The sequence below is a fragment of the Priapulus caudatus genome, unplaced genomic scaffold (assembly GCF_000485595.1).
Source record: "Priapulus caudatus unplaced genomic scaffold, Priapulus_caudatus-5.0.1 Scaffold538, whole genome shotgun sequence".
Taxonomy (NCBI): domain Eukaryota; kingdom Metazoa; phylum Priapulida; class Priapulimorpha; order Priapulimorphida; family Priapulidae; genus Priapulus; species Priapulus caudatus.
This window is the reverse complement of record NW_014577599.1, coordinates 157,456-169,911: the sequence shown is the minus strand read 5'-3', so window position 1 is coordinate 169,911 and position 12,456 is coordinate 157,456. Positions and strand designations below refer to the sequence as shown.

The following is a 12,456-nucleotide window of genomic DNA, read 5'->3' as shown; positions in this document are numbered from 1 at the left end:
AGTTGATGTGTAATTAATTATAACAACTAAATTAGGTATCTGGTAACAAATGCGTGTGGGTATAGATGATTTGTTATACAGTAAGTACAGTTGTATGCAGTAAAATCCTAGAGGCTACTGTCCCTTTAATTCATGAAATGTTTAGACTCGATGTGGACATTTATTTAAATTCCTCCAACCACCAATTCGAAGATGGAAATCTCCATGTGATTATAACTAGTAGTCGAGCAAGAAAAAACATCTTTTCATTCTGGTAACCAGATGTTCACAGAACGAGGAAGATGGCATAGCAATTGTATGTTTCCCCAGTGTGTGCTTGTATGGCTTCTTGGCTATAGGTTTCCTGTTGCGTAGGAATTGTTGCCTTTGTGCTGCGCATTCATTGAGTGTATCCGCCCACGGCTGAAAGGGGGCACCACATGGTCTGAGTGGGTGCCAAAGGGGGGCGCAGGTGGGCGCCGAAATGGGGTGCCGTTCACTTTGGTGGGCGAATCAAAGGGAGGATCCTCTGATCACGTGATCTGTACTTGTTCCTGGTTGGCCAAGTCTTCTGACGTACACCTCATAGTGTTTGTGACGGGTGTAGAGGTGCATATATGGGTCAATGGGGTCAGTATACATATAGTACACGTGTATTGGTGTGTTTATGACGCCATAGACCCATTCTTCCACTCGTGTGGGCAACAGGGAAAATATGTATCTTTTGCAGCTGTTAATATAACGGTGAACCGCACTGCTGAGATAGAAGTGATATATACCTGTAGGCTCTGGGGTTCAATCCAGCATTGTGTGGAATGTGTATGACGAGTGCGTTCTGTAACATGAGCAGCCTCCTGTACGTCTTTTCAGTCATCGGTAACAGGTAGCTCAAACTGCCGTCGAGCGTGGCTACAAGCAAGAGCAATTACGCACGTGAGTAACACTTTTTAGTCTAAAAGATACGCTTACACGTCTTAGTGTAGGGTAGCACAGCTGCAAACATCTGCCGTACATGTTTGAATATCACACTGGTCCACAGCAGTAGTGTAAAGCCATACACATCGGCATCGCAGTGCCCCACACTTTACTAATATTATGCTCTCACTAGTCACCCACTAACCATTTACCCTTTATATTTCTTTTAAGGTTTCTTATCGCACTATTAGGTAACAATGCATAAGGAAACGTAGAGTGATAGAGCTGATGATTATTTATGATTACGAAACATCTGAACTTTTCTTATGTCCTGAGTGAAGAATGACAGGAAAACAAACACACGTCAACTCAATAAACCCACGGTGGCCGGGGTCTCATGTGCTGCACGTACACAATCCACTAACACCATACCAAAGAAAGTGACTTGTTTCTTTTCTACCGAACTGCTGGCTTTTTTGTCGGTTGATGGATCCTGTATTTTGCATCGAACTCGGAACATCGATACGACCCTTGATCCAATATTGATGTCGGCCCTCCTCACCAACCGCTGCCCACCGCAGCTTTCTCTTGCTTCAGGCTGGTAGAGGTACAGGAATACGTTGCAGTGCGTGTCCGTGGCTGAGCAACACACACCGAATGATTAGCATTACAGCTGGTTGGTTGGTTTTCTGGTTGCAATTGTTTAACTGCATAGCACAGATGCACGCGCCCACCCACTCACTCACGCACGCCTGCATTCACTCACTCACTCACTCACTCACTCACTCACTCACTCACTCACTCACTCACTCACTCACTCTCATTCAGTCACTTACAGACCCACACAAAAACACATGACTACGCAAGTGTGATACACATAACACTAATAAAAATGATAGGGTTACCAGGTTATGTCAGTAGGAAATTTTACGTGAAATAATTTTATTGTCAAATTTATAGTAGGTTTTAAATCTTCTCCTGGCATGGAATAAATAGACGCCTACTAATTTGTATCCATGCAAACATACATGAATGCATCTACACACACTCATAGTGAACCCATACCCATGAATAGGCAGGAGAGAAAAAAGGCATGTACGCACAACAACATTCACACACATTCATACGTTCATATGCCCCGCTCACCTAAGAATGCAATCTGCGTGTTATCAATGAAGTATTCAATGCCTAACACGTCCATTGGTTTAATATCCTGTAAAAGGAATGTTCAAAGGAATGTGCTATGAAGTTATACAACTGCATGAGCAAAGGTTGGTGACACAGAGATGATGACTATTTAAAAGAGGTGACTCATGATCTCATTTTGAAAGTAGGGTCCACATATAACTTTAACCATTATTTTCTGAGCTCAGGATTTTCAAAATGAACATGTCAAAATGAACAGCATAGCATTCATTATTACCTCTAATGCAAGTTATACATAACAACTCTGGCATTATTTACCATGCATTCACTTGTATTAAAGGATCAGATTATATTTAGCTGGTACTTTCATATAAAAGTTGGCAAAATTAAGAATGCAAACTCAAAGAATACGTATCAGAACATTTAAAGAAACCTTAATTAGTGGGTTAGACTGACTGCTATTAAAGACGAACCTACCTTGCTTATCAAAGACAATGTCTTTGTTTCCTCTTGATAACGCAACAAAGAGATGCTCTTTACAATGTCTGCCACGAGAACAAAGTTCTTCAGGCCGATCGTTTGATGCACGTATATCTGCATTAAAGTCAAATTTAATTTAATAGCTGCAATTCGTTTTTCTAAACGGAAATCTAAACGTGGGGGAGGAGGCATACCCCTGACCTTTGGCAACAAGTTAGGTATGCACACACCTCAAAATGTGCAACGAGTAATGTGTAGGTGATCTGCTCCCGCTCGTTACTCACCTGGGTGTCAATGAATGCTCTGGCAACCAGCTGATCTCCATTTAGCTCCCACATGTAGATCTTCTGGCCAATGGCACCGAGCAGATGACCAGCAACTTGCGTGAGTGACGTCACTGGACCTTTCTGCTCCTCATCATACAGAACCTATGTATCAGACCACAGACGAGAACACACATCCTTAGACAATACTGTGCTGAATGGAATTATAATAACACTACATGAATATAATTTCACCTCTTTGCATTATAGAGGTCAGACACACTGCAGCGAAAACAACCAATCGTAACTTTTGACGACATTGAGAAAATTATAAGCTATTGTTTTCAATAGGTTGTTGCCGTGGTAATAACCGTAATGGGTGAAATATTTAGAATAATTTTAAATTTCCAATAACATTGATGTGTGACATTTCATTAATCTCTAACCACAGCAGTAGAAGTAGTGCAGAGGAGAGAGAGCGGGTGGCTATAGCGACCCTTCGTGTTTGGTGAAAGAGCACACAGTAGAAGTGAGAATTTGGCACTTCTCCTGCCAGTGAGAGTGTACGAGAAGGTGCATTTACAGCTAAGCACAGGACAGCTTATGAATTCACTATCATGAATATTAGTGACATGATTCAAATAAGTTTACACACGACAGTCATGTGATGACTATCTCAACCTATGAAGCCCTTTACTCTACAACAATAACCTACCTTTTATGAAACAATCTGCATTTTCTAACCACATAAGTCACATATAGTACCCCCTGGACTATTGGCCCATGTTCTGCTAAACAGCTTAAACGTCAGATTATCCTGTAATTTCCAAAGCTCGTCAACATAATTATAAAAATACATTATTACCCAGCAAGGATAAATACTGATGCAACTCTTGCTGCACGGGATTGCATATGTCCAAACGCGAACAGATAACCGTCTCTATCTAGTCTCTCATCCTATTGGTTATAAATCACTTTACTACACAGAACTACAATTGCAGAGGTTGACATAGCCAAGTGTCATTAGCTATGGCAAATAAACGACCAGGAAAAACTGAGCAGCCAATTTATGACAGCTCGCTAACGCCACCTATTAATCGTGTTCTCTCAGCAGTAGCTCGACTCACAATCTTAATATCAGACCATACCTTGATTTTGTTTTTTGTCAGGGGCTGGCCAGGCTCTGGGACAACTTCTATCACATCCAGTAAAAGTATCTAGAAGTAGATCGATAACAAGATTATAAAGAGATTCGTACGTTACCACTTGCAGCCAGTCATTGAGAAGTGCAAGCGATCATATAAAGAATCGACTTCACGATGTCATGCATACTTAAAAATTATATAGTCACTCTATACTTGTCTGAAAAAGTATAGAAGTCTGTAACACTTATATATATCTCACAACCGCACAGAATGATTTTGAAGTATAATTTCTCTACTTATTACTGTACCATATAACTACGTATTTATTAGTGAATCTTTACAACTTTATTTCGCAGTGATAATCAGGATGCTCATGTATGGTTTTGTATTTATATAACAAATACATCTAAAAACTTTATGCAAACATGATTCGCCAAGAAAAGTAATTCTTGTTTCTAAAGATACGGACATTGTACTCTCAATGAATTCTTGTTTGTCATGAATGAGCCCTGCACTCCCGATAAACCATACAGCGTGTTTTTCCAATTATAATAGTTTATCATTCATGAAAATTATTTTGAAAACCCAGCATGTCCCGGTTCCGAAAGTGTTAGTTTCTATTATATAAATATAGTTAAATCCACAAAAAATAGCCAGTCCCGTTTAAATTATCATTCATGGACTAGGCGATAGTAAGTTATTTCCAACACTGCTCTACATGTAAATGATTGGGTGTTATCCTTAGATTCGACTGTGTACACAGTAAAGAATACTTTAGCTGATCCACCCACCCACCTCAATTATGAAACAAAAATTCTCCTAGGAGTGGCCTGGTAACTTGACTGAATAACGATTCTCATGTATAGCACTGATACTAGGTTCCAGTACTTACCCTACCCCTACACGTGATCTCATCACTATAGCTAATATTTGTTCCGACGGCGAGGTAACCCTTCAATCCACTGACCGTACCCTCTGACTTCAAGGAAACATTCTTCAGACACGTGATATGCTCCCAGTCTTCAAACTCAATGCTGCAACAGGTAACAAGCCAATGAGAATCATTGTGCAAAGTACTTTGGGAAACAACGTTTGATGGTGATGGTCTTGACATTTTCTTATTTTAGATTTAGAATTACATACGTATTTGTATACATATACATGGTTCATACAGGAGGGCTGAATTTTTTTTCAAGGACTTTTCAAGGACATTTTATCGGAAATTCAAGGACATTTTCATGAAATTCAAGGACTTTTCAAGCACAAAATCAACATTTACTAAATTCAAGTACTTTTCAAGGACTACCCTCAAATTCAAGGACTTTTCAAGGACTGTACAAACCATGATATATAACATATTGTTTGTATACTATCGCGATCATCGGATCTTTTTTACAAGAATGAAATTCTGTAAATGTATATGTATTTAAATTATATGCAATAAAGCACATATGCTATAATATAATATATGTTATAACATTATGTAACATGATGACCCGTACAGAATGAAAGACTAGCACACACAAACCTGGTATTGGGAATGGCTTCCCAGCTGACAGGTGAAAACAACTGCACACTGAATTTCTCGATAGTTGGATAAATAAAACGGTCATCTGAAAAAACAAATAGAAACATGTTCATATGTGGACTAGTGACAAATTGTACATGATGTTACAGCTAAGATATTACTACAAAAGTATAGTGGAAAACGAGTTTATGTCAATGTCAAATATTATTTAAATTATTTAATAATTATGTAGTTATTAACACTAACATTTCTAAAACTACAATTATGTATGAAAGCAATGAAGCAAGAAAATACTATATCGTAAGGAAATACTATCTCCTAAATATCAAAGATTTGCATATCTTGCACTGCATACAAACATTACACCCAAGTGCAGTGACACATTATAACTCATAGAGCAGCTAGTTTTGCATACCACGTTCCACAGTCTCTATCTCTTTCTCCTCCCCAACCATCTTGACACTGCGATTGCAAGTGACTGGCACACTTGTCACGAGCGCGTATGTCTAAAATAAATGTCAGTTAGATCTATAGCAATGACCCTTCACACTTCTAAGGGTAGGAAAACTAGGTACACTTTAGTAAAGCAACAGGAAAACTAGTGTATACAATGTATTGTATATAAACATTTAATTGGTAGACTGCTTGCATGACTATTTAAGTGTGAATTAGTTGTGTATAGGTTTTACACATGAAAAACCTACTAATGTTACCTACAGCTGGATAATGTAGTCATTACAAAAACAATAAAATGAAAAGGCTACATGGAATATCATGATTTTCTTGTATGCAGAAGTTGGCTGTAGTGATCGCAATGAGTAATAACATACTTAAATAACATTTTATACTTCATGGATTATACTTCCAACAGTCTATACCACAAAAACACATGTTTTCTGGTCACGCTCACGATACAACAAATACAAGCGTCTGGACAGAACCTTCTTGCTGTGCTGGACCGAGCACATGTAATACTAATGCTTAAATCTGGCACACACCTTACTATCCAGATGGTAACAGATGAAGTGCGGTGTACATCGGAGTGGAACCTTGCGCACGGGCCACGGTGCATCATACGACAGGTGAGTGGGTAGAACTGCTATTCTGAGCTCCCCCTGCAACATGCAACGTTTGCCAGAATAACTCGCTGATTAACGTTTGCAGCATTGTACTGCAGTATTACTGATAATCATTGATGCCATGAAATATTATTTTGAACTACTAGTTAATACGATGAAACATGCAAATTGTATGGAAGTGCTTTTACTAGGATTGTACCATTACCAACAACAAAGAAAGTTCTATGTTGAGGAAAACAGCTACTAGATTGAGGCGGGCAATCTCATTAATTTCAAATTGACACATATATACAAGTGATGTGGATTACTACTCCATACACACAGATCTCCATGTTGACATGTTGGTCTAGAGCACATCAACACTTACCTGTCTGTTAAAGTAGAGAAATCCTTTCGGACAGTTGACATTGTGGAATGGTGAGAAGCAAGTTACAGATCCATCTATGCCCATCGGATGGGCTCGAAGAATACCCCTTTGTGACATGAACAGCCAGTGTGGGTAGTGACCACAGACAAAAATCTGTAACAGACCAACCATCACATTTCTACTCACAAACATTCAAACTTACCTAAAAAGGAATTCATCCCGTCATATGTCGCAGAAAATTACGAGAGGAGGTATGCGATTACATAATAATATTGACATATATTGGCACATCTCAGACCACCTGTGCCTTAGAATAGACGCGAGTATATCTAGATAATACATGGGAAATCAGTTTATTACCCCACTGTATCCAGCGATGTCTTCAAAGTACCGCAGCCGATTAACGTGCTTGCTGAAGACTGCCTTCTGTTCTGCCTCGGCCTTCTTCCGAGACTTTGATACCTTTTTCTCTTTGAGCAGCAAATTGATCGGCACCTTTGAAAACCTGAACAAGTATAATGCAATTCGCATTCACTCATAGAGCAAGGTGTAATATCACCTTTAGTTCTATAAATACGTTAGGTATCTATCACACGTTAATAAAAATGCATAATACTTATATCAAGAAGCCCTAAATATAACAGTTAATAATTTGGGTGCAATTTTCAATTAATTGCATAGCATATATACGAGCTCGTATAGGATATATTTCATATCCTACACAATTATGGCAATACAGAGTACATTCCCACTGCAACAGGACTGGACATTCATCTCACTGTGAATTTAATGTGTGAAACCATATATATATATATATATATATATATCACTTTCACAAGAACCTATACTCCTCAACTTCTCGCAGCTTGAATTATTGCCTTGTACGAATGTATAAGACGGTTTCCTTGCAGGGTTTCCCAGGCACAGACTAGCCGAAAGTGCGTGGGCGCGCTCACCGCAGCCTGAGGTGTTTCTCGCGTCCGTGGCCGCGGTAGGGGAACGCTTCATAGATGAGCAGCTCCTCGTTGACACGTGCCAGCAAGTGAGGGCGAGAGCTCATGTTGCCGAGCCCCACTAGCATCAGCTCCTTCACCTCCTGCGTCGACGTCACCTCCTCCGCAGGCTTCTCATTCACAGTCCTCGCCCTATAGACAATATAACGTGCTCTCACTTAAAGGTCGGGTGTCCACGCTGGCACACACAGCCCGGCGCCCTGCCACCCCCTGTGCTTCTTTTTCGCAGCCCTCATCCTAAAACGCAGCCTCCCTAAATGTGCTCGACGAGTTATTTTTGATATTCGTAAACACGTGCCTAATAATTACATTAAGTTAAAAAAAATTACGAATAAATCTATTAATTAATATTATTATTTCCTGATTATAAACATTATTCTTTATTGCTATTGAACATTATTCATAACCAATCACAAGCATGCGTCGTATCCATTAAACGAGGTACAATAGTACATGGCATCTTTGTTAAACAAACAGCAGGCGAGGACAGCACTTACGCTGTGTTCTCCTGATCGTGGTCCACCAGCACTCGCTTGCCAGCTGGGAAGTTCCTCACGACAAAGCAGACGGAGAAGTCTGGCAGGCTACAGATCTGTCAAGTAATTAAGCACATAGTGCGAGCCACTGCGCAATATACTGTATACGCTGTATATTTCGCGGTGGTTTAATTTTCGCGAATTTCGCGAATGCGTCCCCGACCGCGAAATTAACAACACGCGAATAATTCATACCGAATAACACCAAATAATTCATAATTCACCGACCGCGAAATTAACCACTCGCGAGATTGTCCGTCAAGTCTGAATTCGCGAAAATATCTGTACGCTAAAAATATGTATCACAGTACTTATTATTATTGTACAGCTACGAGATCAACAACGACGACCCCAAGGTTACACGGAGGTGGGGACATGCACCTACCTGCAGCATCCCGTCGTCCCTGGCAACAGCCAGCCAGTGAGTTGCCTCAACATGCAGCTCGGTAAGGTGTGGCGACGCGTTGGCTTCCCGCTGGATTTCCTCATCGTCTGCGCCATTGAGCGGCTGCAGCAGCTCTGCCGACTCGCCGTACAGGAGCTCATCCTCATCATCTAGCTTCCTGCAAGCGACCACACACACGCTGGTGTACGTGTGATACTGATACACAGATGCACACATGCCATCTGTATATCGCAATAATAATTTATAAACCAAAATGAATCACAATTTGTGACGGTAGATGGCGCTATACCCGCTTTGATGTTTCATAGCGATGGCGTTCTAAAAATAAATAGGTTATGCTGCGATCCGACATGTTTTGTAAAACTTTACTCTAATATAGACGTTTTATCGGCAGGGTGGAGAGGAAATACCAATTTTGCATTAAAGATATTGTCAATGAAATCTTGTAAAACGAACCAGACGAGTGTGACACCACAGACTGTTATCTGCGTGTCTATATTATAATATGCTATATAATTGCCAAAACCTACCTAATTTGCATAATTTTTTTTTAAATATCAAAACCCCTAGCTCTTATTCATTCACATACCAAAAATGAGCAAAATCCGTTGAACCTGAACTGACTAATGGCAATTCCCATTTTTGCCAAAAAATTGCCGTGGCTCAAAAGTACGTCAACTGGCGTGCTCCAAAATAGGACGTTCAATATGGGAGCATAGCAGTAACAACTATACCCAATTTCAAACATGTGGGTCAATGGGTTCCTGAGTTATCGTTGACCGTAGCCAAATGTTGACGGACGGACGTACGACGGACGACGACCCATGGCAATAGCTCAGCTTGACGATGTCAAGGTGAGCTAAAAACCAGCCTGATACATGGCCGACCACATTTTTTCATTTAGTTTCTCACGGTAGTGGTGGGGGGGGGCAGGAATTGTGCGCCGCACATAGCAGAAGTGATCTTACTTTACAGGGACCTCATGATTTTCCTCCCGTTTTGCAGCAGCAGCAGGCAGGTTGGTGAAATACTGATCTGCTGGAACGTCACCATCCGTGGGTTTTGTAGTGAACAAGCCACCAGTGTCCTTGTAGGCAGATAGTGCCAACACTTTACTCTCCTTCTAAGTAAATAGATTATAGGCAAAGCTCGAAATACCGACTGTGTTTGCGTTTGACCATGTACTAGTTCCCCTTTCAAAATGGCACCGAATCGAATTTAAAAATAAGCAGCAGTTGATAAGATCTATGTGATAACTGTGTTGGATATAACTGTTCACTAGAGATGTTTTATGTGTTACTAGCAGACTGTTTAATTATGTATCGAAATGATGTCCATAACAGGAGTGATTACAGCAGTAGGTCCGCTTAATAAGTTATGTTTACTATTATAAAACAAGATGGGACCAACTTTATTCATAATGACTATACACTTTTTTTTTAATTCTCACAATTTCATATTTACTTTTTTTCTGTGGGATTTTGAACCAAAAATTCAATTCGTATTATTCTCTAGCATCATTATATATCACCAATGTATCCCAACGACACACATACAACAGTAAATAACAAAACTATGCACGCTTAACATTTTCATAGTTTCTTATACACTAGTAAAACTGTATGAACTACAACCACATTCCCACCCTATCGTAAGCTACGCATGCTAGGCAGTGACTTACGTTGTGCACGTGTGACTTAGTGAGGGACAGCTTTGCATTGCCATCTGCATCCTCCTGTAGTTTGAGTAGTGCGAACTCTCCCTCCTCACTGGCGATGACTAGGTATGGGTCAGCAAGCGTTGCATGCACAATCGGTGCATTGAGTTCTACCAAAACCTCCTGCTGCATTTCCACTAGAAACAATAGCATTAGATGATAATAAGGTCAAATATTTTCCCCGACCTTTTTAACATTTGCTGCTTAACAGCAAGCATCTACAGTAAGGCGAACATGTCTTATAGCACTCATAGACACGTTATTCTCACCAATAGATGCAGATTGGAATTTGAATTTAACTTCGGTTCCTTGGTGATGTCACACGATTTTCGCATCTTGTGAGAGGAGCTTATAGATCAGTACCATCTCCACACTTTATTAACAGTAACTTGAGTAAAATAATAGATATGAGGTTACTGGTCTAGAACCGCCTACGTAGCAGAACTATATCCAGTTTTATCGTAATTAGAGATGCACTGTGCCTGTTGCACCATTTAAAAACCAATTATCACGACATTCAAAAATGTGGCTTCGTTATTCTAGCTTCATTGGCTATATTTTATAGTATAACCGCATAAATCCTCATTTATTTTCAAGTTAGTATAACAAGTAAGTGAAGTAACATACCCGCTAGTAGGTGAGAATATATTTTATTACATATTTTTTAATTTTTTAATATATTTGAGAAACAATTCTTTCAAGAGGCCTGGCAGGAGATGCTTGTAGCCTGGCATGGGGATGCACAGGTATGGTGTTTATAAAACAGTGATACAAAGAGTATGACAGAGCTATTCCCAAACAGTAACAGGTAATTAACCAACTGCCTACCTCCGCGAAGCAAACGGACGGCCGCTGAGTTCACCTGCACTATGTATTGATTTTTGCCCATGTTACCAGCAAACACTGTCGGTCCTTGAGTGTTGAAGCCACTGTGGTCTAGCTCATTGATCTCGTGGCCAGTCTGAAGAATCTACAAAAGTGCTCAAATATGCAATCCACGGCAAGAACACACTCTCTGCTCTTGCCATTAGATTCAAGGTCACATGTGTCCACAGATAAACTGAGATAAACACCCCATTATAATTACTAATATTAGTATACACTACTACTATTTACTATACAGTCAAACCTCGGTTATCCGAACATCAATTGTACCTGAATTTCGGATTATCCGAACAAGATCTCAAGGTACCGTGAATATTTAATAGGCCATGCACTAGACCACCCGTGACCCGTTCGGTCACCCACCATTCAGAGGTTATGAAGAATTCAAGCTAATTTCAATATTGCACCGAAATGAAGGTTTATTTTGAGATAATTTAATTAAATATTTCAATCCATTCGTGTTATTCATAATTCAAGAAAAGACATTTGATTGTTCACTTTGCCTTTGTTTATCGCTGTAGAAAGCTAGATAGGCAGCGCGCGTTTGACGTAACGTTGCCTGGAAACAGTCGGGACAGTTGCTGACGTAATTTGCCTGTGAATAAAAACTCTGTAAACATGTTTTTTACGCACATTAATTATGTTCAGTATGTCTTCCTTTATCTACGATCAGATCAGTTATCCGAACAAAATACTCCCCGCCGGTCTCGTTCGGATAATCGAGGTTTAACTGTATTACTATTACTTTATAGTTACAATTACTAACAGGTTGCTGTTTACTTCTAACACTGCCAAGTGTGCATTCATTGCAGAACATGGGTTAATATAAGGCAGTGTGGGGAATACAGTGTAGCATGACTAAAGGTGTTATATGCACATTACACACCGCAGGAGCCACACAAACAAACTAGACAGAGTGCACTCACGGAGTGCATACCTCCGCCAGCGATATACGCCATATGCCATACGACTCACGAACACATGAATAAGCCACGAT

At 40.0% G+C, this 12,456-nt stretch overlaps 1 protein-coding gene across 3 annotated transcripts in view; it reads right to left on the bottom strand.

The window, feature by feature from the left end:
* LOC106811431 (cleavage and polyadenylation specificity factor subunit 1-like) overlaps window positions 1-12,456 on the bottom strand; it is a gene marked incomplete at its 3' end in the record, with an annotated part of 30,656 nt that overhangs the window by 5,740 nt on the left and 12,460 nt on the right. For 2 of the 3 annotated variants that reach the window (XM_014815041.1, XM_014815042.1), the window contains 18 exon segments: window positions 759-888; window positions 1,327-1,533; window positions 2,041-2,107; window positions 2,518-2,634; window positions 2,805-2,948; window positions 3,932-4,000; window positions 4,821-4,962; window positions 5,457-5,541; window positions 5,872-5,962; window positions 6,455-6,571; window positions 6,903-7,055; window positions 7,263-7,407; window positions 7,859-8,047; window positions 8,413-8,507; window positions 8,837-9,014; window positions 9,826-9,980; window positions 10,539-10,711; window positions 11,403-11,544. In XM_014815041.1, the coding sequence (XP_014670527.1) occupies window positions 759-888; window positions 1,327-1,533; window positions 2,041-2,107; window positions 2,518-2,634; window positions 2,805-2,948; window positions 3,932-4,000; window positions 4,821-4,962; window positions 5,457-5,541; window positions 5,872-5,962; window positions 6,455-6,571; window positions 6,903-7,055; window positions 7,263-7,407; window positions 7,859-8,047; window positions 8,413-8,507; window positions 8,837-9,014; window positions 9,826-9,980; window positions 10,539-10,711; window positions 11,403-11,544 (2,399 nt within the window). 3 annotated transcript variants of the gene reach the window in all.